Genomic DNA, 26,480 nt, shown 5'->3' on the forward strand with positions numbered 1-26,480 from the left:
GGGTGGTGGGCACCGGGACAGGGACAGGGGGAAGTGTACTAGGGCTGGTGACCACCCAGGGATGGATAGCACTGGAGCCAGTGGCCACCCAGATGCTGACAGCACTGGGATAGCCCCGAGAGCACTCGCTGGTACCACCGAGACCTGGCGCCACCTTCCTCAGGAGCGGGCCCAGATGGGGACCACAGGCAGTCCCTGGTCCCCTGCCAGCACCTCCTCCTTCCATCCTCCCCCCTCCTTCCACCTTCTCTCCGTTTCCCAGCGCCTCACCGTGGCCCCCCTTGGCCTCTCCTCCCACTCCTCCCATCCTCCAGCACGGCCGCATTTTTCTGGGTTTGAGCTCATTCTTTCCACTCCCCTCTCTGCTGACTGCCAACTTTCCATCCCATGGCCCCCCTCCCCCGCCTCGGCCGCAGGGAAACACCAGCTGCAGCTGCGGGAGGGACCGGCAGCAGCAAGGAGCCCCTGTCCCTGGGGTGCAGCCCCCAACCTCGGCTCTGTGAGCCACAGCATCACCTCCAGCAGCACCAGGAATCGGCGGGCTGGGAGCTCCAGGACAGGGCAGTAGGAGCAGAGCAGCAGCAATGCCATAGGTTAAGCAGCATGGAAAAAAATCTGAGCACCCACCTCCCCATTTCTGAGGTCAAAACTTGGGATTTGCACCTCTGGAGAGACTAGTTTGCCATAGGGACAGGGTGCTGGCCCATCCCAGCGTCCCATTTGTGCCAGCCACAGCCGGTGGTTCCCCACGGTCTGACCGCAGAGCGAGTGGAAATTCCCAACCCGAGTAGGAGGGCACCACTGATCCTCCCTGGCATCGGGCCGGGATGTTGAGCAGGTTCCCCGGTGGTATCCCAGCTGCTGGATGGCAGCACAGCCTAAAAACAACAGGCAAAGCCCACAACAGCTCCAGCATTGCCTCCCTGGGTGCCCAGGGTCACTCCCTGCTTGCTGCAGCCAAGCACGTCCCTTCCTGGCTGGGCCATTCTGCTCGGCTCCTGCTCCCTGCCCCTTCCCGGGGCACCAGGAGCCACCAAGTGCCCAGCTCCCTGCCCAGGCTGCAGCTCCCAGTGCTCAGGGGCTCTAAACCTGCTGCTCAGCAGAGCTCAGCCCTTCCCACAGGCTTTTCCAGAGCTCTGAAATGCAGGGGACTTCACAGGGGACAATGCTGGGCCTCTGGGTGAAGAACTGGGACCTCCAGCAAGGGTGGCCAAAGGAAGCTCTGGGCTCTCCCTGCCCCAAGATACTCCAGCTAATGGAGGAGCCTGGCCAGAGCAGGAAGCAGATCCTCAGCCCCGGCCATAGGCAAGGAGCAGAGCTTCAATCTGACCATGTGGCTCTGGGATGTGGCTCCCCAGGGCAGGGACCCAGCAGAGAACAGCACCTCCCTGATGTGGTTTATTCTGCAGATCAAGGGTTTCCCCAGCACACCAGTACAGCGAGAGCACAGAAACACTGGTGCCAGTGAGACATGGCACAAAGCCCTGGCACAGCAGGGTCAGAGTGCCAGGTGATGCCGCTGGTGCTCCCCTGCCCCCTCTTCCCAGCCAAGCTCCACGCTGTCCAAGGTGGACAATGCCACTGTGCCCTTGCCAGTCCCTGCTGCCCTGTAAAGGACAGCACTGCAAGTGGGACCTGCCACACTCCTGGTAGCCTCCAGCCCTGCTCTGGGGCACAGCCACCCCTCACCTCTGGCTCTGCAGGAGCAGCTGTGATCCAAAATCTCACCACCCCAAGTGCAGGTACCCATCCCATCCTCCACTCCACGGACCTGATCCCACTTATCCCCTCTCCTGGAGGGGAGTGGCCGGATCCAGAGCACCTTCACATCCCTCAGCACCAGTGAAAACAGCTCCACATCCTCAGCATCACTCCAGCCCTGTCTGAGCTCTTCACAGAGCCGCTGGCCACACTGCTGGCCCAGAGCAGAGTCCCAGCCGGCGTGTGTGGAGGGACAGGACCGTGGCTCTCAGAGCACAGACAGGTCATGGCAGGACTTGGAACGGACTTTGAGGGCCACTTTGCTGCTGTTCCTGGCCACCAGCCTGTCGAGGAAGTGCCGGGCTCTGCTGGCGAGGCTCTCCTTGTGCTTCTGGCCAGGCGTGGGGTGCAGGTGGGGCTTTCTGCCCCCTTGGCGCAGGCGGATCTGCCGCACCACCCCCTCGAAGAGCTCGGCCACGTTGTGCTGCAGAACCGCCGACGTCTCAATGAACTTGCAGTCGAAGACAGCGGCGCAGGCCTGGCCCTCTGCAAGGGAAGGGCAGGGAGGGGGCATGGCCCCGCTGGCACCTCAAGTGCTGTGGGACGGGCACTGCCACATGCACAACAGCAGCTGCACGTCCGGGGATGAGGGGACAGATGTGTGGGAAGCCGCTGGGCACGGAGCCCTCTCAGGGGTCTCCACCAGGCAGAACCTTCACCCCCTACTCACCTTCCTCGGACACCTCACGGCACCGCACCAGGTCGGTTTTGTTCCCCACCAGGATGATGGGGATGTCCTCAGCCTGGCGCGCACGGCGCAGTTGGATGCGCAGCTCTGAGGCGCTCTCGAAGCTGTCCCGGTCAGTGACAGAGTAAACGATGATGTACGCATTCCCTACGTGCAAGCAGTGGCTGCGGCGCTGGCTCTCCTCACCCTGTCACCACATGAGGAATAAGATGTCACCAATCCGTGGCCATGACCATTTCCAGGGGACAGCAGAGCACCCTGGCACTGATGGGAACTGTCAGCACACCTCACCAGCCCCCACACCGTGGTGAACAGATGTGTTACCCTATTCATTAAATGCAGATTAAAAGCTCTTGATTTTGAGGGGAGTGTTTGGGTGTTTTCCTCTCTATCAACCACAAACTGGGGCTGTGGGCTCTGCTTGGTGGGGGGAGGTGAGGCTGAATCCCCTGGGAATGGCCTGGGACAGTGTGGTGGGTGCTGCACCCTGCATGATCCAGGCACTGCTGGCCAGTGTGGGAATAAGCCATAGTGGGAAAAAAGGAGCCATTTGTTGAGGTGTCACAGTGCTGGAGCACCTCTGGGCAGTGAGTGCCAAACACAGCTCAGTCCATATAGGTGCTGCACCCCTGTCCACAGCTGGGGCACTGACTCTGTCCCCACTCCCGGGGACTCACTGCCTGGTGGCACCTACAGGAATGCAGGGCCCTGGCAGGAAGGGAAGGAGGGAGGCGTTTGGAGGGAGGCAGCAACAACAGCACTGGTATTTCTGCCCAGGAGATACCTCATGATCTAGGCATGAGGAATGCCCTATGCCAGGCTCTTGGGAGCACCGTTCTGCCCGTTAAAGTGTTTTGGCTGGCAATACCAACTTGTGGATTTACCCAGTTAGACCTTTCAGCCCCATTCCCAAACCATTTCCAGGCATTTTGAAGTGGGTTATCATATAAGAACGTGCACCAGTGAGAACACGCCGGGCAGCCTCCCATGCCCCAGGAGGGTGGATGCAGAGATGTGACCCCCGTCTTGCCCAGCATGTATCCTGTGCTCCAAGGTGGTGAGCCCCAGAAATGGACGGGGGGGGGGGGGGGGGGGCCAAGTTGCCCTTCAAAGCGCTCAGAGGTCCCAAGACAGCACTTGTGCCCATACAATGTCCCCATGGCACATCCTGGGGCACATCCTGGCTCTCTCGGACACCCAGCCCCGCCGTACCCGCTGCTCTGACTCCCAGGTGTCCAGCACCAGCAGCGCGGTCTCCTCCCCATCCACGGTCAGCCTGCGCTCGTACGCGGCCCCTGCGGGACACCGGGAGAACTCGGTCAGTGCCGCACTTCCCAGCACGGTCCCGGGCTCCTCTCCGCCTCGCACATGGGTTTGTCCCATCGTGGGGCCACGGGATGCCCCACAGGTGACCAGATCCCCCCCACCAGACACCCACCTCCGTGCTGGTCCAGCAGGTCCCTCTCCTGGACGCCGGCGAAGAGGTTGACCAGGCTGGTCTTCCCCACGCCGGGGTCACCCAGCAGCACCACTCGGTACCGGGGCTCCCTGAGCCTTGGGGAGCCCGAGGAGTCGGGGGACCAGGTGCCGCGGGGGGCTCTGCCGCCCGGCTCGGAGGCGGTGTGGCCGAGCTGGGGGTGATAGGACTCACCCCGCGAAGTGGCCCCGGAGCCACCCGGCCGCGGGAGCGGGGTGCTGGCCCTCCGCCGCAGCGGGCTCCGGCTCCCGGGCTGCGTGTTCAGGGTCATCACCAGCACCGAGGGCAGGGGCCGCAGGGTGGGCGGGGAGCGAGTGTCGCCCCCAAGGGCACCCGCACCCGGCAGCCCCGACCGCTCCTGGAGCCGCTCCCGCTCCGAGCCGATGGCAACACGGGCACAACTTTCCCGGGACACCCGCACCGCCGTCCGCCCCGAGCTTTAAGCCTCAGGAGGTGGAGCCCCTCGCCGCTCCGATCCCTCCCCCGCCGGACACACCCCCGCCCGCACTGCCCTCGGTCCGGCCCAGCCGCCCTGGCCCGGTCCCCGAGGTCCCCTCGGGGTTTGCGGTGCCGAGGAACGGCGAATTCCCCCGGGACCCGTACCCCGGTCATGGGGAGCAAGGGTTACATGGGATGCTGCGGGATGCGCCTCCGCGGGCGGGGGCTCCACCACACTCCGGCTCTACGTGGAGCTGCATCAACCCAATTCCCGGCCCTGGTCTCGCCACCCCAGGCTCAGCTCCGCCAAGGAAGCGAGCCGAGCCCGGTCCGGTCCTGCCCTGCCCAGGGGGAGATGTGCTTTTTCAGGACTCAGAAGCCCAGAGCCCGGCTGTGCAGCTCTATCTCCAAGACGCAGTGGTTGAATACAAGGCTGAGGGTCTCCTGGCATGGGCAATAGCAGGAGCTGTTTTTATTTGATCCTGTCTGTGGATCTCGGACACCGGCAGCATTGTCCCAAAGTGTCCCATTGCGGGCACTGTTCTGACCCTACACTGGGTCACCAGTCCAACCACACTGGGATATATTGGCAAAGCCTCATGGCACCAGGGCCGGTCCCAGGACATCCCTCATGATCAGAGCACAGCGATGGGGAGGGCAGGAACCACAGTAACAATTTTATTGTGCCATAAAACCACATCTGCAAATGCCCAAGGTGCTGAGCAGGACTGGGAGGAAGAAGGGCTGAAGGCAATGGAGTCATCTTTGCACCTCATCCAAGCCTGGCTACTCCAGGCTCTGGGCAAGGGGCTGGCATCAGACAAGTGTTCCTCCTTGGTGGGAATGCTGAGGACCACCTTGGTACCCAGCACATACCAGAGAAAGAGGAGAGTTAGGAGGAGCAAAGCACAGAGGGAATAAGGCACTGTGCTTTGGCTGTTTGGGTATGAGGAGCAGAAGCAGGAGCAGGGTGACTGCTCAGATGGACTGTGCTCAGAGGTGTCCCATTCCCTGCATGGCAGTCCCGTTATCAGGGGGCACAATGTGGCCAAAGGGAAGCCTGCCTTGTGTCAGCTGCGCCACCCTCTCTATGTCCCCAGGGTCCTGCACTGGCTTTCAGTGGGGTCACCCTAAATGCTTGTTCTGGGATGCAGGACCATGCAAGCAGCTAGGGGAAGAGGGAAACCCTTTTAAACCAGGTGAGGGTAGTGCCCAACTCCTGTTTAGTGTAAACCAGCACCAAACCTGACCCCCAGTCAATCCAGCAGTATTTTCTCATGCCTCATGGTCTGCCACAGTCACTGACCACTCTGCCAACCACCAAAATCTGTTCCAGCTCAAGCCCTGCTCCACCACCCTCAGACCACCCTTTGTATGGCAGACTCAGCTCTTGCCAGCCTTCCCAGAGCAGCAGAGCCAGACACAACTCCTGGGCCTCTGAGAGGGGGAAGGAATGAATTCAGCTGCTCTTATTGTCAATCCTGAAAGACAAACAGAAGCAGAGAAAGCCCGCTGGAGCAGCCAGGTACATCTGCTTTCTCGCAGTGGGGACAAGTGCAGCAAGCTGGGCTTGCTCAGAGCTGCCTCATCCATCTCCGTCTCAGCTGAGGACAAACTGTGCATCCAGAGTGTCCCAGCATAGGGCTCAGACCTACCAGTGAAATCCACCCAGGGCCTCTGGAAACTGGAAGATTTTTAAGGAGGGGAAGCTGAAATGCAGATGGGAATGAATACAGGGGGGTTACAGCTCTTCTGGGCTCCACACGCTGCCAGCGACATGCAGGGACCCAGGGAGGGCCAGCATGAGCACTGTGCTCCTCGGCACCCTCACGTTCCCAGGATGAGCAACTTGTGGCTGATTTTGCTCTTTCAAGATGCAAACCCAGTGTCTGGAAGCAAAGGGTTAATTAGCAAAACGAAGGGCTGGTGATGTCGTGTGAAAAGTTGCAGGGAGGTCAGTGGGAAAGGGCTGAGGATGGTGGAGAGGGCTCTGGCACAGGCTCCCGCCTGTCAGGGCGGGTAAGCACCAAATGCCTGACTTGTGATGTTACAGAAACTTTCCATTTGGGCCTTCCTGCTATTTTTAACTCTTCTCCCATCCACCCTCAGTAACCCCAGCCCCACCAGCTGCTGAGGCTAATTAATTCCCCTTTCTTATCATTTTTTTTTAAACAGAAAAAAAATTAAGTTCCACTAATCTATCACGCAGCCACTCGCCTCCTGCCTCCTGACATGTTCCAGGCTTTTCTCCTTCAGCTTGTGCCTCCATAGCTACAGCCATACCTGTCTTCCAGCTAAAACCCAGACCCTGGTACAGGAGATCCCCCCTTGACACCCACACCACTGCTGCTCTGTGGGGTGTCTGCCCAACAGGGTGGTATTTCCATGGAAAATAAGCCCTGTGTGCACCCGGGGGACAGGAGCTGGGATAGACCAGGAAGGAATGATCCCATGAACAGACCCCCCTGAGCACAGGTTGCTGTGTGTCACAGGGCTCTCTCCCTCCTGGCAGGCTGATGGGAAGATCATCCCCACAGAGCAAATGGGATTCATTCTCAGAAAGGGAATTGTTTGACATTTATAAGATCAACACAATGTCTTTAGCCGAGGATGGAAAGCAAAGGTAACATGACTGTATAGACTCATTTCAGAGTGATGTGAGCAACTAGCTTCCCAGATTATTTTCCATTGTTTTTTTCTATTTCCTGGAGTTCTGCCCTCACTGTGTCCAGCCGGTTCTGACAGCAGGTCTGTACCACTGCCTTCATCCTCTGCAGAGGGAGAAATACAATTACTGCTGATTCCTCAGAGCTGGGAAATGTCCCCTTGCACCAACCCTGACCTTACCCTCAGGCACTGCTGCTTGCCCTGGCAGCACAGAGGAATGTGTCACCGTGCCTGGTGCCGCTCCACACAGGAATGGCTCTGCGAAGCAGAGTGGTGTTCCGGCAGCCAGCTGGAGCCGGAGGCAGTATGGAGGAATGGATTTAGTAGGCTGTTGCAGGGGTGATACCGCTGCTGGTCTACGGGGAACCCCTCCCGGCTCGCTCTTTTGTCCATTTGGCAGCTTCTGTGCCTCCTGGGACACCCCACATCCCATGGATCCTCACCATCCTTTCTGTCCGGGGACGCCCGGGCCCTACCGCCATCCGGGAACCCCTTTTCGCTGAGGTCTCTGGGGATGCCCGTGTCCCCCGTAACCCGAGCCGGTCCCCGCGGCGACAGCGGCCGGGCGGGGCCCGAGCTCACGGGAACGGGCGGAAGGGACGCCCCCTGCCGGCCCCGCCCCGGCACCGCACCGGGACGGGATCACCGGCACGGGATGCACCGGGCGCGGTCTGCGGGATTGGAATTAGCTGTGGCAGCCCGAGCTGCCCGGCGGGACCGGCCCCGGGCTGCTTGAGGGGCGGCCGGGGCCGGGAGGGAGCAGAGGAACGGCTGTCACAGGGAACCTGGGTAGAGACGGGCCCGGTGCACGAAACCAACGGGCATGGGGAGCCGCCTCCGGCCCAGCAGAGCTGCTCGACGGCACGGGCGTTCCGTGTTAGTGCGCACGCAGCCGGTCCTGCCGGCGTGGCGGCAGCGAAGACCGGAGGTGTGTGGGAGCGGCCGAGCAGGTGCTCCGAGCCAGGGCCATGCGGGTGACCCGTGCCGGGCGTGCCCTCCGGCTGTACCGAGCGGGAACAGCTCGGGGAGGTGCCGCCCGCAGGCAAAGCGCAAAGCCGCGGTGGAGAACCGTGTGGTGCTCCCCGCGCGGCGCGGCTCCGGGACGGCGAGGGCAGCGCCCGGGGCTGCGGCCCGGGCCGGCGGGAGGGCAGGCCCCGGTGTCTCGGCTGGCCGCAATGTCGGGGCACCCGGCAGGGTCGGGAAAGGCCACAGGACGGCGACAGCCCGCGGTGCCCGGTGAGCGGCGGTGCCCGGTGAGCGGCGGTGCCCGGTGAGCGGCGGTGCCTGGTCGGGTCGGGCGCGGCCCCGCGCGCTCCCCTGTCACCACAGCAACTGGCGGCGGCGGCGCAGCCAATGGGCGCGGCCCCCGGCGGGCCCGCGCGCGGCAGCGGCAGCCAATGGGCGCGGCCCCCGGCGGGCAGCCCGCGGTCTCCGGGACAACAGCGCCGCCGCCGCTGCCCCATTGGTGCCGCCCGGCGGAGGGGGCGGGGCCTGACCGGGAGGGGCGTGGCCCCACCCGCGGCACCGGGGAGCCGCGTGTCCGCCTCGTGGGCTGCGCGTTCCCCGCCCGGCGCTCCCGTCCCCGCCGGGGGCCGACCCACGGGGAGACGCCGCTGGAATGGGTGGCAGGGATATGTCCACGAAGGCGTCGGTGTTCCCACAACGCGGGGCGCCCTAGTGAGCGGCCCGGGGACTGATCCCGCATGACCGGGAGCAGTGGGTGTCCTGGGAGCCCGGTGGGCCGGCAGGGCAGGGTTCAAGCACAGCATTGTGGGGTGATACTCGGTGTTCCGGCCGGTCAGAGCCGTGCACAGGCTCCCGGCGAACCGCGAGGGGTGTGGGTGCTCCCGAGGGTGCGGATGTCAGGGTCATCGGGGACACCGGGGTGCCTAAACCGGGGGAGCAGCGGGTTACTGGCAGGGGCTGGAGCATCCTCGGGTGGGTGCCTGAGAGCACAGAGAGGTACCGGCGTACCGGGATGCTTGTCTGAAGGTACCGGGTGTCACCGGGGGTTCTGTGCTGCTCGTGCCGGGGTACAGGTTGTCGTGGCAGCGGTATCGGGGGCATCGGTGTGGCGGGTTACCAGGGGGTAGCGGGGCGTGCCGTGTGTAGCGGGGGGGGAACCGGGGAGTACCGGGGTAGCGGGGCGTGCCGGGTAGCCGGGCGGTACCGGGGGTACCGGGGCGTGCCGCGCTGCCATTCTCTCCAGCAACCCCTCACGGCGGGCGCCCATTGGCTGAGCGGGATCTGCCCCCCCGCGCCGCGGCCAATGGGCGGCGGGGGGCGGGGCCGTCCATTGACAGACCCGGCGCGGCGGTGTTTACCGGGGGCGGCGGGGGCGGGGCGCCGGTGTCTATAAGAGCGGCACCGGGGGGCGTGCGGCTCCCGGGCTGCCCGCACCGCCCCCGCGCACCCCCGACCCGCACCTCGACTCGCCGCAACCACCCTACATCATTCCCGACCGAAGCTTCTGCCGACTTAACCGGGGAGGCATCACCGGGGCGGCGGGGAGCGGAGCAACCCCGGGGCGGAGCCCTCACGGCGTGCAGCATCCCCGAGCCTCTACAGAGCATCCTGGAACATCCTCGAGCCGACGCCGAACATCCCCGGGTTGGTGTGGAGCATCCCCGAGACGGTACAGAGCATCCCGGAGCATCCTCAGACCGGTACCGAGCATCCTCGAGGTGCTACAGAGCATCCCGGAGCATCCTCAGACCGGCACCGAGCATCTTCGAGGTGCTACAAAGCATCCTCAGACCGGCACCGAGCATCCTCGAGGTCCTGCAGAGCATTCCGGAGCATCCTCGGACCGGTGTAGAACATTCCGGGACAGGACCGCTTGAAAGCATCCCCGAGCCGGAGACCACCGGGCCACCCCGGGGCCCTTCCGGAGCATCTCCGCGGCCGCCGCCCCGGCGGAGCCGGCTCCGCCGTGCGCCCCCGGGCCCCGTCGCGGCCGCCTGCGCCCCGCCCCGCCGCCGCCCGCTCCGCACAATGGGGGCGGCGCGGCGCGGCGCGTAGCGGCGGGCGGGGAGGCGGCGGCGGGCAGGGAGGCGACGGCGGGAGGGGAGGAGGAAGAGGCGGAGGCGGCGGCGGGATAGCCGGCTCCGGGATGGTGCAGCGCGGCCCGCGGGGCCGGGGCGCGGAGGCTCGGCGGGAGCCCTGCGCCCCGCTGCCCGCCCGTGACACCGAGCCCGCCTGGTGCAAGACGCCGAGCGGGCACATCAAGCGGCCCATGAACGCCTTCATGGTGTGGTCCCAGCACGAACGCCGCAAGATCATGGACCAGTGGCCCGACATGCACAACGCCGAGATCTCCAAGCGCCTGGGCCGGCGCTGGCAGCTCCTGCACGACTCCGAGAAGATCCCCTTTGTCAGGGAGGCCGAGCGCCTGCGCCTCAAGCACATGGCTGACTACCCCGACTACAAGTACCGGCCTCGGAAAAAGGGCAAGGTGGGCACCGGAGCAGCCCGCCCGCGGCTCCCAGTGAAGATCAAGCCCTCCGTGTTGGGCCGTGTCTCTGCCAGCCGCAGGCAGCCCGCCAAGCTGCCCACCGGCCCCGACACCCCGCAGGAGCCCGCACCAGAGGTGCCCGCTGAGGACAGCCCTGTGGTGCCTGGCACGGCTGCCTGGAACCCGGCATCCAACGGGGAGAGCAGCCCCCAGGAGCCCCCTGCACCCCTGAGCCCTACCACACCCTGCCCGGAGCCAGGGAGGTCCCCAGAGAGCGGCTCCCCCTCTCCCATGTCGGCCGGGTCCCCTCCCTCTTCCTTCAGCTCCTCTGACGAGGAGCTGGAGGAGGAGCTGCTGGGGATCATGCCCGGGCGGGCACCTGCCAGTGCCACCTGTGGTGCCCTGGACTGGTCCGTCTTCGACAAGGACCACGACCTCTACCCGCGGGGAGGCTCCTCGCACTTCGAGTTCCCGGACTATTGCACGCCCGAGGTGACGGAGATGATAGCGGGGGACTGGCTCATGTCCAGCATCTCAGACTTGGTCTTTACCTACTGAGTCCCACGCTCTGCAGGTAACACTCATTTTTATTTTCACCCACAATCAGGTCATATCAAAAAACAACCCAGGAAAACAAACAAACAAACCGAAACCAGCTGTTTACATGCAGGAATCAGGTATTTTGCCTTGAAGCTGCTGGAAGGCAGAGCCCCTGCTCCCCACACCCCCTGGCACACACCCATTCTCCATCCGTCTGTCTGTCCGGCTCTCGCTTCGTGCCCGCAGGACGCATGGCCGCCCGCTGCGGTTATTTGCCCGTGAAATGCATCTCATCGGGTTTTCATTGTCACACCCGGCTGCTTTCCCCCATGGCCCCGGCACTGACAGCCATGGCTGCTCCCGGCCGCTCCCATCTGTGCCAGCGCCGCGTGCCCTCCCACTCTCCAGGAAGCAGGAGCATCCATGCCACCCCAGCTCTCGGTGCCCACCCCACCTTCCCCATCCCTCGGAGAATGGCTGATTCCGTTTGGTTTTTGACTGCATTGAACGCATGGCTTCAATTTTCTCCTCTTCCTCTTCGCAGCCCTTGGGGAGGGATGCCGAGCCATGCCAGACTGTCCCTTCCCAACTCCCTGTTTAGTGAGGGGTGCCTGGCTCGGGGGTTCAGTGTCCCACAGCAGCGTCTCCTTCCCCGTGGCGCGTGTTCCCCGCCACTGGCTTTGGGAAGAGCGGAGTTGCACACACGTGGTAAGCACGTGGGCGCGGAGGCTGGGTTGTTTCTCTCGCCAGGCAGTTGTGCAGGGAAAGCTGTGCCACGGAGGGAGCCCCTGTCCGGAGTCACCCCAACATTGTATGGGGACCAGCCCTTCACTAAGTAGCCAGCCCTCATTTTAACCTTGGGGCCTGTGCCTGTGCAGGACCTGCTGAGGGCTGGCTGACCTTGGCCAGTGGAGCTGGGTGTCACTGTGCCCGGCCGTGGCGTGTGCTGCTGCCGGGATGGCAGGGAGCAGCATGGAAAGGCAGGGCTGGCAGCGAAGGACAGCTGTGGCAAATCTATCTTAAACAACCACCCAAACTGCTCCAAGAGCAGCTGCAGCCAGTGCTGGTGGGCGTGTGGGGTGTGGGTGATGCTCTGGCACAGGGCTCCTCCACACAGCACCACACTGGGCTCCGCTGCCGGCTTTGCCAAGAGCAGGGACGCGCTGGCAGGGAAGATGCTGCTGCAGCGGCTCCTCCAGCTGGGATTTTCTTTGCTTTTCCTAATGGCTCCTTCCTGCGACAGCCGCCTCCTCCCACTGCCAGGAGCACGTGGCTGCAATGCTGGCTCGGCAGCTGCCGCAGGCTCTGCTTGGGGGGGCAGGGGCTGCGCTCTGGTACAGCTGTGCTGGGTGGGGACCCCACACATCCCTGGGGATGTGGTCATGGCCTGGGCTGGCAGCGTCTGCAAGAGCTGTACTGGGCTCGGCAGCAACCGCTGCTTGAAGCAGCCCCTGCAGTCCCCCATGACCCCCACTCCCCAGGGACTCTGGATTTGTGGCCCCTCTGATCCTTCCCTGCCAGTGGGGTGCTGGCAGCAGCAGAGCACCCGCTGCTTGAGGCTCTGCCTCCCTGTTTTGGGGCTGCCGGTTCCCCCAGTCACAGGCTACCCCGTGCCTGCCCCTTGCTGTCAGGCTGGACTGAGCCGTAGCCAAGGGAAGGACATCCCCCTCCCTTGTCCTGGCATCCCCTGGGGGTGCCTCGGAGTAGGTGCCTGGCCCTGCTGCTGGAGCTGCTGGTGGCCCTGGCTCAGCCGTGGGGATCGGCACTGCAGCGCAGGGAGAGGTGTGTCCCTGGGCCCTTTGCAGGGATGCTTCATGTCCCCCAGCCCAGTCCCTGGGGACCCCTCGAGGCCCCCCGCGATGGTCAACCATCAGCAGTGTAGATGTGTCGGTGTGTAGCGGTAGCTGTGCGTGTGTGTTGGCATTAGCCACGGTGTTTCGGTACCCCCGTGCGGGTGCCAGCCTGCAGAGCCAGGCGGGCATCACGCAGCAGACACGTGTACCCTGGATAGAGCGCGTCCTCCTCTCTGCATCCCCTCCCTCCCCGGCCTTCCCCACCGGATCCAGTCCCGCCCCCAAAGGTGGAAAAGCCAAAAAAGCGCCGGGACAGCCGTGATTCTGGCAGCCTGCTCCCGCCTCACCGCCGCCTCGGGGGGACTTTGCCTTCCCACCCCCTGGGCAGCCCCGCGCCAGGAGCACCTGAAGCCCCCTCCCATGTGTGAGCCAGGTTTGGGGTTCCCGTGGGGTCTGGCGGCCCCAGAGCCCTCTAACACACACAGATCTCACCCAGCACCTCGGTGCCTTTTTGGGGTGCACAGCCACCCCGTGCTGTGGCCAGGGCTTCTCAGAGAGGGCACTGAGGCTGACAGTCACCTGCCCTCTGTCCCTGTCCATGGGAAGCCAAAGCCCCCCGGTACCAGCAAGGCCTGAGGCCACACTGAGGGTCTCGCATCACACGTGTGCTTCACTGACCCTGGAGCTCAGGGCTCAGCTTCCGTTCCTTGTGGGGGGCACATGGGTCCCAGTGGTCCCCTACGTGCTGTGCATCACCCTTGAGCCAGGGTGATCCCTCCACAGACTGTCAGGCGAAATATTTCCTCAGGAGCAGGTTCTGGGTCAGTGCCAGAACCGGAGCCAGTGCCAGGGTCTCCTGCCCTGGCTGCAAGCACAACATCATCCGCTTTGTCCCCGTCCTCAGCCCTGTCCCCCTCCTCGAGTCTCGCCGGGTGTGTTTGTCAGGGAGAACCGTCGTGGACAGTGGTGGATTTTCTGTGGCGTGTGGTTGTAGTGCTTAGAGACCCCTCCCAGCGTGCGGCCCCCTCCCGCTGCGCCCCCGCTGCCCGGTGCTGGCTGGCATGCGTGTGCGAGCGTGTGTGCGTGCGCGTGCGACATCCCGTCATCACTCCAGACAAAGCGAATAATAATAATAATAGTAATAATAAATAATAAAAATAAACCAAACCTCTCTCAGGAAGCAGCTGCCCTGGTGGCGGCCGAGTGGGCCGGGGGTCCCCGGAGCTGGTGGGGCCCCGACGCAGCCTGTGGATGGGCGCCAGCGCTCGGGGTCACCTTTGTAGTGTTGTGTTAGTGAAGGGTCCCTGTGTCTGTTATCTTGGAGAAACAGGATTTTAGCCGAGGGGCAGTGACGACCCCATCTGGGTCCATCTTGGGGGCGTGACACAGCTGGCCCTTGCTCTGCAGAACCTCGGCTAACAATGATCCTGACTGTTGTGATTATGGAATAAAGTGTGTTGGTCTGCTCCCCATGGCTCTGGCTCCTTCTGTGCTGCCTCGCTCCTCCCAGGAGAATTTGGGGTTCCCAGGGCAATGTAAGGTCCCCAGGGAGATGTGGGATTCCCAATGACCAGCATCCAGCTCCCAGGCATATAACTCCCCACCTTGAGCCCCGGTTCCTATGGGCTCTCCTGCAGCGGGGAGGTTCACCTCATCAGTCAGCGTGGGCTGGGCGTCCCTGGAAGCAGTGTGAGCATGTGCGTGTATGTGCACGTATGTGCTGTGCACATGCAGCCCCTCGCCCCACCCGTGTGCGTGTGTGGGCAATCCCGGCACCGCCCCCGACTCCGTTCAGCCGGGGGAGGGGACAGAGGGAAATCAGGGGGGGCACTAGAGAGGGAGGGAACCGGGGGTGCTAATCCAGACCCACAGGAGGGCCCGGGGGGGCCAAGGGGTCACACGCCACTCGCATCACACCCCGACCCCCGCCCCGTCTCACCGCAGCTGTTGCCACGGCAACAAGAGGAGCCCAGAGCATCCCCGGGTACTGCCAGCCCCTCCTGCTGCCCTGGTGCTGCTGGGGCCGGGCTGTCCCCGAGGGAGGGAGAACTGCAGGGGGTGTCCATACCACGGTGACCCCCCAAATCTGCAGGCTGCACCCACGGGACAGCCCCCAGCACCGCCCGGGGCCTGGGCGGTACCACAGGGACTGCAATGTTCCAGTGCGGGGTCACTGCAGCCCCCGGCAATGGGATTCCTCTCCGCGCAGGGCACCGTGGGGTAGCCACAGTCAGAGCTCATGGCCATCACCTCTGCCCCCATCCCTTTGGTCAGGTCAGGGCCACACAGGCACACGCACACATTGCCACTGGCCTGGGTCTGAGTTACATGTGGCAGTGGCCCCTTGGCTACCCCAAAGGTGCCACATACCGCCTGCCACCACTCCTCCTTCCCCCTTGCTGCCCAAAGGGCTCCAAGCACTCTTGAGAAAATGGCTCCTGGAGAAGCCACAGGCAATTAAAAATATCCAACACGGCTGCCAGCCTTGAGCCATCCAGACAAAACCGCTTCCAGCCTGGCCAAGGCGCCTGCATCACCCCAGTTCAGCAGAGCATGCCCTGGGAATTGGGCATCGTGCCCGGGATCTCCTCCTGCAGCCAGGCACCCGGCCTGGGGTACAGGGCAGGCTGGGAGCTCAGGCTATTTCCAGCCCCGTGTGCTGATGGGGGGACACCCCAGAGCCAGCAGCACACACAAGGCCTGGCGCTGGCCCAGAGGGAGGCAGATGGATGGAGAGCAGTGACCGGGGCACGCACACACCCTTTGGCTCTGCTCCTCTTCCCACGGGGCTGCTGGGTGTGAGGCCACACTGAGCTGGCTTGGCCACTGCAGAGAAGGTGCCAGTTCTGGGCCCCAGGGTGCTACAAGAGCAGATCTGGCAGCCCTGGTCTGTGGAGGGTAGGAAGTGTGTTTAGTAACTGTTTATTTTACAGTTTTAGGGCTTGTAGAAATCTGCATTTACAGGGGGTGTATAAGTCTTTGTACAGAGTAACTGAAGCACCCTGGTCTCCTCCCAGGCCCTTCTCCCCCCCAGGGACAACGCAAGAACTAAAGTGCATCATGGCCAGGGAATGGAGGGGCTGCAGGGGCTCCTCCTGGGGGGCTCCAGCCATCCCCTCCTCCAGTGTGGTGTACAGAGCAGTCCTGGCCCCTCCAGCAACACTCCCAGGTCACCACACTCTCCTGCACCAATGGTTTCTAAAGTGCTAAGTGACCCAGCCCCCAGTCCTGCTCTGCTGCTCTGGGGGTGCCAAGGGACCAGGAATGGGCTCTGAAAGCCACACTGGGAGGAGCCCCCTGAGCAGCCCCAAGTCTCTCCAAGGCCACCGGCACCACTGAGGAGAGGATGGAACAGGTCTTGCTGCCTGCCTGAACAAGGGCAGTTTCACACACTCATTTCACCTGCAGAGGCAAAGGGAACACCTGCTCAGAGCTTCATGGGAACACAAGTCAGAAATGAAAACTGCCCACCTGCCCTCTGGCCAGAAAGGCACAACCCTTCTATGAGCAAGGCATGGGGCAAATCAGAACACACCCAGGGCAGTAATGGACCAAGAAGGGTAGGAGTGGGGGGTGCTGAGCTTTGCAGGGCACGAGTTTTCTTCTCTAGCCCAAAATGCCTTCAACCAACACCTCCTTTTCAGGTGTGCAGACCCTGGGCATGGCACAGATGGCTTTGGGCACAAGAGAGCAATGATGGGGCAGCGGGAGGGACAGGTAAGGACACTTGAGGGAGATTTAGCAGCTTGGGGGAGAGGTAGAGGTATAGAGTGTCTATTGGCTCTGTCCCAGTGGGACACTGAGTTATCTATAAGGATTTGCTGCTTAGCTTGGAGGGCAGGGATGCTGGGACTGCCAGTGGAATTGGTGGGGAGATGGAAGCTATGCAGGGGCCAGGGTGGCCTTTTTGGGAAACCCCTTGTGTTATTTGCAGAGGTGATGCTGAAGCCTGATCAGCTCATGGAGCGGGGTTTTGTCACATTTCTAGTGCAACAACTTCTACCCTGTGCAAAGTGTTTCACAAGGTGGAAAAAGCCTTTCTCCATGTGGGCACATTAATGTCCACTTCCAGAGCTATTAAAGAAGTCTGCAATGGATGTTTACAGTGCCACTAAGACTTGTGGTAGCATAACCTGGCACACGACAGTACACACCTTTGGCAGGGTGACCATACTTGTGTTCACTTCACTGACCCCATTTATGGTCACAGTACTGCTAGCACAGCAGTGGCAGTGCCCGAGAGCTGAGGGGAGCTAAGGTCTGCTCCTGGCCTCTACAAACATATCACGCTGCAAAGATGTGGAAGCAAAAAGAGCCAGGGAATGTTACACGCTGAAGAGAAGCTCACAGCATTGTGCTGACTGGGGTGTGGGAAAGGTTTGGCTCTGCTCAGAGGATGTCCACAGGACAGGGAAGAGCTGGAGCACCAGCAAAGCTGAAGGCAGATCGTGGGGCACACTGGAGCAATGAAGAGCCAAAGGTCTGCCCTGTTCCTCAGAAGTGCAATGCCCTCCACCCTCACACATGCAAGCACCCAGAACAAACCCTGCTGGACACTCCTCCAGGCGAAGATCTGTTCTCACTCCCACTAGTTTTCCCCAGTGGAGAACACAGGATCCTTTGGGCACAGCCCACACTCAGCTCTCCCTCTGTATAGTCACCTGAGCACAGCCTTAACAGACAAATTTGTCCGTACCTCTGGTTCCTCAGGAGACAGCAGGAGTACCTGTCTGCTCACCCTTGCACAGGGAGAGGGGAACAAGGTGAGCATGGTGTGGGGAACCGTCCTACTGGAAGGGTTCCCTCAGTCTCTGTCATAAAGGCCAAAAGTGTTACTGGGCGCAGTAAGAATAATAAATAATCTTCAGACAGGTTGTTTCTGGGCAGGTCCTTCATCAGCCATCAGCCTTTCCTGCTGGGGATGGATGCAGTGACAGCAAAGGCCCTTCCTCCAGCTTCAGGGGAAAATCTGCAGCTGAAACTTGGGTGCCCACTCGAGTGCACTCTTCACCATAGCCAGAGCAGCTGCTCCCAGTGCCACCGTCAGCCCCATCACTGCCAGCTTGACAAAGCGGTTGGTCCGGGGTTTTGTCAAGATGGATTTTGTCCGCTCCTCCCCTCGGAGCCGCTCCTCCCCTCGCATCCGCTCTCTGAAGCGTTGCCTCAACACAGTGTCTGGTCTCTGCTGCACTGATGCCAACTCAAAGTCCTTAAAAGTGGAAGCCGCAGTTCTGCAAGAGATGGAACAGGTCAAGGAGTGCCCCTTGCTCACCCCTGGGACCAGCCTCCTGTCAGGACGGTCTCCACAGGGAGGCAAGACCTGGCAAGGGGATGCAGGGAACACATGGGCTCCCAACACTCACCGTTCCGCCTGAGCTGCCTCCTTGGTGAGTTTGGAAGGTGGGAACTGGACAAAAATCTCCCCGGCTTTGCTGATCAGAGACTCGTAAGGAAGATCCTGTGGGATCTGGCACAGGAGGTGGTGGACAGAGGCCATGTCACACTCGCAGTCCAGAACTTCCTGCTTCCGGTGCAGCACAATCTGCAGAGGAGTGAGAGGAGGACAGACAAGGAAGTCGGGACAACTCCTTGGCACATGATGGCACTTGTTTCAGAGCTAGAAGAAAAAAAACACTTTACTTCCAGCTGAAAGACCTTCTTCAAGAGGATACACTTCAGTGAAGCATTCACTGGAAAGAGAAATGCCAAACCTCTTCTGAGGCCATGGGAAGCCTCTTTTAGGGTACTTAGGTCTGTCTGCTCAGAAGAACCTGCTATTGGCAGGCCAGCGATGGGGGCAGAACCTCAGCAGGATTTGACTTCATGACTTGCTGCTTGCTTCATCCTCCTGCTATCGAAGGATGGGCAGGTGGGTGCAGAGTGCAGGGCTATCCTCAGCCAGCCAGGCATGTGACCAGAAGCAGGACCAGCACACGAAAGGAAATAAAAACACTGTGTCATGCTGCCTCCACAGCACTGAACTGGTACAGCCAGAACATTTGGACACCCTCAGGCTGCCCTGACTTCCCACCTGCCCTTTATCATCACCAAGGACATCACTGACTGAATCTGCAGAGCAGGGTACAGCTGGGGACAGCACCAGCACTGGGTATGCCAACCTCCCTCTGCAGCCTCAAACTCCTACCACCTCAGAACAGAGCAGTTAATCCCTCACCATTCCATCAATACCTACCACAGCTGCAAAATAAATGGGCATCAGTGGGTGGCAAGCCAGGAAGAAGTCATATAATCGCACAACGTGCCGGAAGTCAGATAAAACGTGGCCAAACCAGGTGATCAGCCAGCTGAGAGCAAAGATGGTTCCCACCTCCGCACTACAGAGAGAAAGAGCCATGAGGTCAGCCTGGAAACAGGGATGAAATGCTCTCAAGAGAATTTCACAATAGGTTAATGCATATTCATTCTGCTGATTTCAAGTTACACTTACAGCTCGTTACACTTGTAGCTAGTTTTTTATCAGAAAGTATGGAAAGAACTTCTGGGTCATTCTGCCCTGTCTATTTCAAGGTTTGAGGAGTCTCTCTTATCTCTTCAGCTTGGAAATTCACAATCTTTCTCCTCAGCTGGGGCAATTTTACTAGTGCTGCAGTTATCAAACTAAGGCATATTTTACTTATGCTAGCAAGCTCAAAGCGGCACATTTCGCCTAAATCCAAATGGATTTCTACCCTGTTAAATTTTCACTCTCAGAATTATCCCCAGAACTAACAGGCCCACCAGCCACACAAGTGGTCACAGGAAGCAGTTGTAGCATTTGTAGAACACTGTCCCCAGATCCCCAGCCCTACCAATACAGACTGCAGGCTGAAGATGGCACCATGTAAAACCCCTCCAGATAGGCAGCACAGGTTTGAGCCTGATCAGAAATGAGTGCCACATGCTTCAGGGATGTCACCATCAGCTGTGGGACAGCTGTTGACTCCCTGAGGAAGCCACTGTGGTGATGGGGATGTGCTGGTGAAAATGGTCCTGTGAACAGTAACCTGAGATGGACAGGGGAGAGCCAGGAGGCTCTAAGAGAACATCTGCATACCTCTTCATGAAGTCGTGCACCTCAGGGTTCACCTGGTCTATGATGAGCATCAGGTAATTTAAAATCTGCTTGGTATTATCCATTGTTGGGTACATAAAATCCCTGAGGAAAGATTTAAAAGGAGCTTTGTCAAGCAACAACGTCAGCGAGCTCTCCCTCTAGGGAGGCAGCAGAAGGTGAAGTACATGCAATAGCCCTTGCTGGCAGGGCTGCTTTAACCCCAGCCCCAAGGAATTCTGTCCCTTTGGAGCAGCCTCCTTCCAGCTTGTCTGGGACACACAGGGCTGACCTGCCCACAGAACCCAGGCCCAGACCATCATGCTGCTGTCAGCTGACACTTCTTATTTTGCTGCAGTGCACACAAGAACCGTAAAGCCTTTCCAGTACCCAGAATCTGACTCCTGCCTGGGAGAGGAGAGATAATCCCTCTAAACTACACTCTCCAGCTGGAAGCTTGCTCTTATTTCAGTGCACAAACAGGAAAGACTCTTTAAGTGGGGTACAGGACACTGGTAGTACAGACCACACTGCCCAGGGCTATGAAAGGACAAGAGGGAGGCAGCTGCTGAGCCAGTCCCCAGGTGAGGGAGAGGCCCTGACAGCCACACAACCATGGATAATGCATGTGCCTTGGCTTTTCAACTCCAAGAGATGCTACAAATTAACTGACAACCTTCAATTATCCCTTCCCCAGAGCACAGCTCCCTACAAAGCCACATGCTGTTGTGTGGTCAGGCTGCTCTCATTCACCCTCAGGGTACAGGCATGACAGCAGCTGCTTTAACCCAAGGCTCTGCCTTCCCAAGTCCCCTTCCAGGCCAGCTCTACCTGCAGAGGTGTCCCCACAGCCTGAGGACATGCAGCTGGCTCCTCTCCTCCCACTGAGTACCTGAGATGATGTACTGAGAGCTTCTCCACCAGTGCTGTGGCCAGCCTGTCCCCCACGACCAGCAGGAAGGTGACAACGATGTCATGGTACCCCTGGTAGTAGTGCAGCTGGGGGTTGCGCTTGAGGACGTGAAGGATGATATCGATGAGCTCCTCCTGCAATCCTTCCCTCTGGTCATCTGGCATCCCTGTGGGAACAGCAGAGATGGCACAGCTGTGTCACCTACCAGAGCCTGCTGTGGGAGCAAGGGTGACTGTGGTGTGCAAGGAGAGCACCTGTGCTTTTACTAACCTGCCTGATCCCAAGGGATGTGGTGTATAAGGGGCAGGTAGTAAAACTGGCAGAAAAAACTATCCAAAGCCCTAATGCTGTCTCCCAAAACTCTGCGGGACCAGGGGAATCTGGCCAATTACTGAGAGGTTTAATCTTTAGATCTGCAGGACCCTTATCTGCAAGGAAGCCACTGTGGAGGACAGGAGCAGGGTTTACAGATGTTTGCACAGTGCTGCTGTGAAGAGAGAATTGTTTTACACATCCAGCACAGATGAGGACGTTTTAGTAATTTTTAATTTCCCAGGGGCTCTAGGAAAAAATTCAACAGGACCCATTTTCACAGAAACTATGCCAACTGCATTAGACTGCGAGGCCTCCACCAGCACAACTTTATATCAATCCCCTGCTAAGAACACGTGTTTAGGGACAGGATGTCACAGGGAAAACATTGTTCCTGCCCTGCACAGCTGCAGCCAGTTACTGGCAGCCCTTGTCAACAGATAAAACACCCAAAGGCCAACCAGAGAGTCCCAGTGGAGATCCTGCAATGATAAAGTTCTCCTTTTCCTCTGCTTCACTAATGCAGCTAAAAATAGGCAGGAGGCTGCCATTCAAGGGCAAAAAAATCCATAGGAGCAGAGCCTCCAGGAATCAGGCCTGCACACAGCATCCATGCCTGCAAGAATCAGAGTGAATAAAGTGTTTATACAAAATAAAAGTGGCAGAAGGGGGAGGCAGATTCTGGCCAGAAATAACGACTGCTCAACACAGAGAGCTGCTGGATTTAGCATTTTATAAATAACACAAGGCATCAGCCTCCCATCAGAACTAAACAACTGCAAAACCATTTTGCTTCTACATATTTTAGGTTCTGTTAAATTTGAACCTGATTTTGAGACTGTTTTATATCAGGGGTTGTTCTAAGCACAGACAAATCTGCCTTCCTTGCCCCTGAGCTAGACCATGGACTAAAATAAACCAAAGCAAATGGCATGTTTCTCAAGCTTTCCATCTGTCCTAATCCCAACAGGTCATGGTGCACAAGATCTATGCAGGATCCATCCTCTCTCTGCTGCAACTGTCTGCCAGTAGCAGCCTCCTGGCAGAAGGGCACAGTGGGGCAAGGGATGTGGCTGGAGAAGCCACGTCAAAAACCATCTGTGCAGAGACAGCTGAAGGAAACTGATGGCTGCGGAAGGGCTTCACTGCAAGAAGCAGCTGCTGCACATGGAAAAGGTTTTCTAGAAGTCAGGCCCTTGGAGTAATAATGGAATGCCACCTTCTGCAGCCTCCCAGGGTTGTCTGTGCCAGCAGGAGCCCCATGGCATTGCTCTTGCCCCCACAGAGTGGGAAGAGCAGAATCCCACTCACCCGGTGGGAAGCGGCGCAGGGATCGCCGCACATCCAGTAACACTTGCTGGTAATCCTTATTGTCCTGTCGCAACTCCTTCCCTGCTGAGAAAAAGAGGAACAGGATTAACATGGAGCAGTGCAATGGTACTGGGAAGAGAGTGAGGTGAGGAGCTGGGAAGGTCCCTGCTGAATGTGGACATGAAGCTGCACACACTCCCTACTCCACTGTATATCCTCTTTTCCATGTCACACCTCAGCCCTGTCCCTGCACTTTCACTGCCACACACTCTGACACTAGCAGCAAATGAGACAATTATTTCTTTAGACAACACATGTTAAAATGCTTAAACTGACAGCAGCACTCCCAGCACTCCTAGAAACATCTCTGCTACACAGTTTTGCTGTGCAATTCAAATGCAGCACTGGAGGAATGCTATGAAGGCCACAAAGACTCATTTATAAAATAGAAACAATTTAGAGGAAAATCTCACCCAGGGTTAGCTAAGAGTTAAAACAGGAAAGTTCAGTGAGCTAGCAAATTCCTTCTATGGGATCATGTAAAGTTAAACATTGTCTTCCAGCAGCTCTGGTCACCTCACATCATCCTAATGCCAGTCGGCTCTTGACTGAGGTGGGGGGATGCACGTTTCCAAACAACCACAGAATCAGGAACAGCAACAAAATCTGTCCTGGGTGACTTTAAAGCTACAGGACCTACAGCTTCTGCATTGCTAAGGTTTAAAAACCATGTGGGTATTTCACCAGGAAGGTTGTTGTCCCCGTGCCTGTTCTGACCAAAAAAACACGTGTGCTTCACACAACAAACTGCTGCCTGGAAGAGACACATCAGAAGAATTTTGGCCACACCAGGGCTCAGCACAGCCACCTCTTCACGGGAGCAAAACAAATCAAGTCTGATTCTTTCTACTGCAGGTGAACTTACATATGTCAGCTAATGCTCAGGGCTACACTGACTGCATCCACAATGAATTGATTCCATGACTATCACTAAAGAAAACAACAAATGTTGTTTTTAGAAGTGATGTATTGTTTACATACAACACAGTATTGGTGCTGCAGTAAGTCCCCTTTGTACATGAGCTTAGTGGGAAATGCAACACACATAGGGAAAAGGCAGGTCAGAAAGCACATCCCTCCTCTAGGGACAAAGGTCACTGAGCCTTTCCTCCTGAGCAGCTGAGTCCAGGCTGTTCCATACCTGGAAGAGGGGGCAGGTTGTCTGTATTAACACTGAGCAGCTTTGGCCACACTTTGCAGCGGATCTCGTCTGTGAGCAGCCCGCCCTTGCTGATCGCCATCCGCCTCAGCTTTGGCACGTCGATGGGGTCACTGTTCAGAGCCTGGTAAATCTCTGCCACTTTTCTTTTCTTCTTAGCATCAAAGTCTGCAAAAGGTCACAGAGATGTGAGCTGACAGGCAGTGCTAGCACACAGTGGGGGCTAGCAATAGCCACTCACAGCGATGTCACACAAGGAGATGACACAGGACAGTCATCACACTGTCAGGACAGGGATGACTCTTGTGGGTACCCCTCCAGCTGAGTGTCCCATTTCTGCAGGCTCAGCATTGGGAGCACCTCAAAGGGCATTTTCACTACTTCCCTATCCTGGGGGTCCCACTGTAGGAGTCAAACACTGCTCCTCCTGACACCAGAGCCACCAGCAGTGCCCAGATGGAGCCCTTGGCTCCTGTCCTTCCCAATGGCTCCATACAAGACAGCCCTGCAAAGCCATCCTGAAACTCTTTGCCCTCTGATGCAGCTGCCAGCTCAGATGTCAAGTGTTTCCTAAGACCAGGACTTAGGAAAGTGTTCAAAGAAAGGTTAGGAAAGCGTTCCCAAAACTGTGTTCCTACCGACTCCCAGGTGCAGCCGTCCTAGGAAGAAGCCTGAGTATTTCCACTGACAGCAACAGACACAAGAAAGGACATAATTATACCAGAGTTAAAGAATCATAAGAACATTGACTTGTCCTATAACAAACACAAACCTGCCAGCCATCAGTACACACACAGCTCAGCCAGTAGGAAATAATTCCCGCTGTTTTGAGGAGCACAGGGACTCGGGGCAGGGAGGGAAGGGGGTAACACACAAAGCACACAGCGCTCGGGTTAGACACACTTACAGGACACCAGGGCGCTTCCCAGGGAGCGGAGAAGGGACACTACTTCACACCACATGGTGGAATTTGTCACCGCTGCCTCATGTGAGGAAAGAGAGAAGCAGCCGAGAGCCACTCGATATCCCACACTGGAGGAGTTTCCAGTAAGGAGGCTTTGCTGAGGAGCTGCAGGACTGGAGTGCAGGATGAGGCCACAAACACTGCCTTTCCCTAAAGGCTTTTCCCATAGACGCAACAATTCTTGGGATCCAAACAGGACTCGTTCTATAAGGGACGTGTCCAAATAGGATTTGGGGTGGGAGGAATTAAAAGGATTTCAGTGGAGAAACAGCTGTTTCCCAAGGCTGTGCCCTCCCGGCAGAGATAGGGGAGCTCCTTCCTCCGTCCACGTGGCACCTCAGCCACTGCCCCGGCCCTGCTCCTGCGAGCTCCTGGCTGGAAGTGCAGCTCTCAGCGAGGTCTGAAGGGAGCCCGCAGGCTGTTCACACACATGGACACTAAGTAGGTCGAGCAGAGGATGCTGTTCCTTCTCAAAGACCCTTTTAAAATACTTCGTGGATCAAAACAAACTGTAACAGCCTACGACAAAGCTCCACCTCCCTCCGAATTCCAAGATCCTGGTAACATTAAATCTATCGCTCAAACAGTGACTACAGTTTCTTTTATTTCCTTTCCGGCCTCTGTGCAGGCAGAGTTATTTGCACAACAGAAGCCAGCTCTGCTCAGCCGGTTCCCTATTCCCAGCCAGTTCCCTACCCCCAGCTGTTCCTGATCCCCTGCCACAGCACACACGGGGCGTCACATACCGATGCCTCGGGAAGGAGGAAACAAAGCCTAGGGGAGAAAGAACTGTTCACACACAAAGAACTTAAGGAGTAGTGAGAAGGAAGCAGCACGTCTTTCGGGCTCCTCCTCTCAAACTTACTGAAAAAGACCGCAATATTTGCACTTTTCAAACACACAGGGGATAATAGGTGCGAGTATTATCAAAACCAATGCATTTTAAAAAATGTTTTATGCAACCACAAGACGTTAACTCGCGGGTTCACCCTAGGAAGAAGAGGCACAAACGCAAGGTGAGAGCGGTCTAAAACCGAGTTGAGTCCGTCGGTGCTTCTGCACCGCTGCAGGCTCCGGGCACCGACACACGGCCTCGCCAGGTCCGGCCAGCCCGGCGCTGCCGCAAAGCCCTCGGTGACTACCGGGGACCGCCCTCGGGCCCGGCGCGGGTCAGGCAGCATCAACCGCAGCCGGCTGCTTCCTGTGCGCCCATCCCGCGGCGGCCGCACATACGCGGGGCGGGCCGGAGCCCTCTCCCGGTTCCCGGGACCCCCGGATCCCCCGCCCGCTCCCGCCGGGGCGGCTCCGAGCGCAGCACCGGCCCCGCCCCGCCGCCAGGGGGCGCCGCCGCGCCCGCAGGGGGCGCTCCAGCCCTCGCCCCCTCAGCCGAACCACTGCCCCCCGCCTGCCGGGCCCGGCCCAGCCCGTACCGTGGCCGCCGAAGCCGTTGCGCGGCGGGCTCTGCCGGCCCATGTTCCCGGGCGCTGCGGCGCATTCCGGACACCGGACCGGACCGGGCCGGGGCTCCGCGCTCCCCGCGCCGTTCTGTCCCGTCCCGCCCCCGCCCGCTCCCGCCGCCCCCCCGCCCGCCGGCGCGCGGGCGGGACGTCACGGCGCCGCAGTGCGCAGGCGCGGCGCCGCCAGGCGGTCACACGGGCGGTGGCAGCCGCGCATGCGCGGACGGGGGCGCGCGGCCTGGACGCGCTCTGTCCGCCAGGGCCCGTTTAAAACCAGCAAAAACCAAAGCCCCAAACCCTCCCCGATGGCCGCCGGACGGGTCATTCCCAGCGCTGAGGGACCGGGTAGCACAGCCTCGGTGGTGCTGCACGCAGTGGCTCCTGCCACCACTCAAAAAAACTCTCCGAACTCCCCGTCAGTGCTTGGAGACAGCG

The 26,480-nt window shown here is 59.4% G+C and overlaps 3 protein-coding genes across 8 annotated transcripts; 1 reads left to right on the top strand and 2 right to left on the bottom strand.

Annotated features, from left to right (window-relative positions):
* Nucleotides 1-1,385: 1,385 nt before the first annotated feature.
* On the bottom strand, nucleotides 1,386-9,653 carry REM1 (RRAD and GEM like GTPase 1). Its single transcript, XM_041720274.2, has 6 exons — nucleotides 9,515-9,653; nucleotides 7,212-7,320; nucleotides 3,888-7,135; nucleotides 3,662-3,744; nucleotides 2,432-2,636; nucleotides 1,386-2,247 (listed from the first exon to the last, which is right to left on the bottom strand). The coding sequence occupies exons 3-6, from the start codon at nucleotides 4,195-4,197 to the stop codon at nucleotides 1,970-1,972; spliced, it is 876 nt and encodes a 291-aa protein (XP_041576208.1). The 5' UTR covers nucleotides 4,198-7,135; nucleotides 7,212-7,320; nucleotides 9,515-9,653; the 3' UTR covers nucleotides 1,386-1,969.
* On the top strand, nucleotides 9,362-14,285 carry SOX12 (SRY-box transcription factor 12). Its single transcript, XM_030288987.4, has 2 exons — nucleotides 9,362-9,715; nucleotides 9,810-14,285. The coding sequence occupies exon 2, from the start codon at nucleotides 10,144-10,146 to the stop codon at nucleotides 11,041-11,043; it is 900 nt and encodes a 299-aa protein (XP_030144847.1). The 5' UTR covers nucleotides 9,362-9,715; nucleotides 9,810-10,143; the 3' UTR covers nucleotides 11,044-14,285.
* Nucleotides 14,286-15,724: 1,439 nt separating this feature from the next.
* On the bottom strand, nucleotides 15,725-26,202 carry TBC1D20 (TBC1 domain family member 20). Of its 6 annotated transcripts, none has more exons than XM_030288982.4 (8): nucleotides 26,019-26,202; nucleotides 23,607-23,792; nucleotides 22,406-22,486; nucleotides 20,762-20,948; nucleotides 19,873-19,974; nucleotides 19,012-19,153; nucleotides 18,182-18,360; nucleotides 15,725-18,049 (listed from the first exon to the last, which is right to left on the bottom strand). In XM_030288982.4, exons 1-8 carry the CDS (start codon nucleotides 26,059-26,061, stop codon nucleotides 17,776-17,778), a joined length of 1,194 nt encoding a protein of 397 aa, XP_030144842.1. In that variant the 5' UTR covers nucleotides 26,062-26,202; the 3' UTR covers nucleotides 15,725-17,775. The 6 variants fall into 6 exon arrangements, with proteins under 6 accessions (XP_030144842.1, XP_030144841.1, XP_072773260.1 ...); XM_030288981.4 differs by having other exon boundaries at nucleotides 22,406-22,489; XM_072917159.1 differs by lacking the exon at nucleotides 26,019-26,202 and adding an exon at nucleotides 24,532-25,883 and having other exon boundaries at nucleotides 22,406-22,489.
* Nucleotides 26,203-26,480: the final 278 nt, after the last annotated feature.

The sequence above is a fragment of the Taeniopygia guttata genome, chromosome 20, assembly GCF_048771995.1.
Source record: "Taeniopygia guttata chromosome 20, bTaeGut7.mat, whole genome shotgun sequence".
In the NCBI taxonomy this organism is placed as follows: domain Eukaryota; kingdom Metazoa; phylum Chordata; class Aves; order Passeriformes; family Estrildidae; genus Taeniopygia; species Taeniopygia guttata.

Excerpts from the sequence above, each read along its gene's own strand:
- REM1 (XM_041720274.2), bottom strand. The coding sequence starts at position 4,197 with ATGACCCTGAACACGCAGCCCGGGAGCCGGAGCCCGCTGCGGCGGAGG. Across the intron at positions 3,745-3,887 it reads CCTGCTGGACCAGCACGGAG|GGGCCGCGTACGAGCGCAGG; the intron begins GTGGGTGTCTGG and ends GGTGTCCCGCAG. Across the intron at positions 2,248-2,431 it reads CCGTGAGGTGTCCGAGGAAG|AGGGCCAGGCCTGCGCCGCT; the intron begins GTGAGTAGGGGG and ends CTTCCCTTGCAG.
- SOX12 (XM_030288987.4), top strand. The coding sequence starts at position 10,144 with ATGGTGCAGCGCGGCCCGCGGGGCCGGGGCGCGGAGGCTCGGCGGGAG.
- TBC1D20 (XM_072917159.1), bottom strand. The coding sequence starts at position 24,586 with ATGTGGTGTGAAGTAGTGTCCCTTCTCCGCTCCCTGGGAAGCGCCCTG. Across the intron at positions 23,793-24,531 it reads GGGAAGCGCCCTGGTGTCCT|ACTTTGATGCTAAGAAGAAA; the intron begins GTAAGTGTGTCT and ends GACCTTTTGCAG. Across the intron at positions 19,975-20,761 it reads CTCTCAGTACATCATCTCAG|GGATTTTATGTACCCAACAA; the intron begins GTACTCAGTGGG and ends ATCTTTCCTCAG.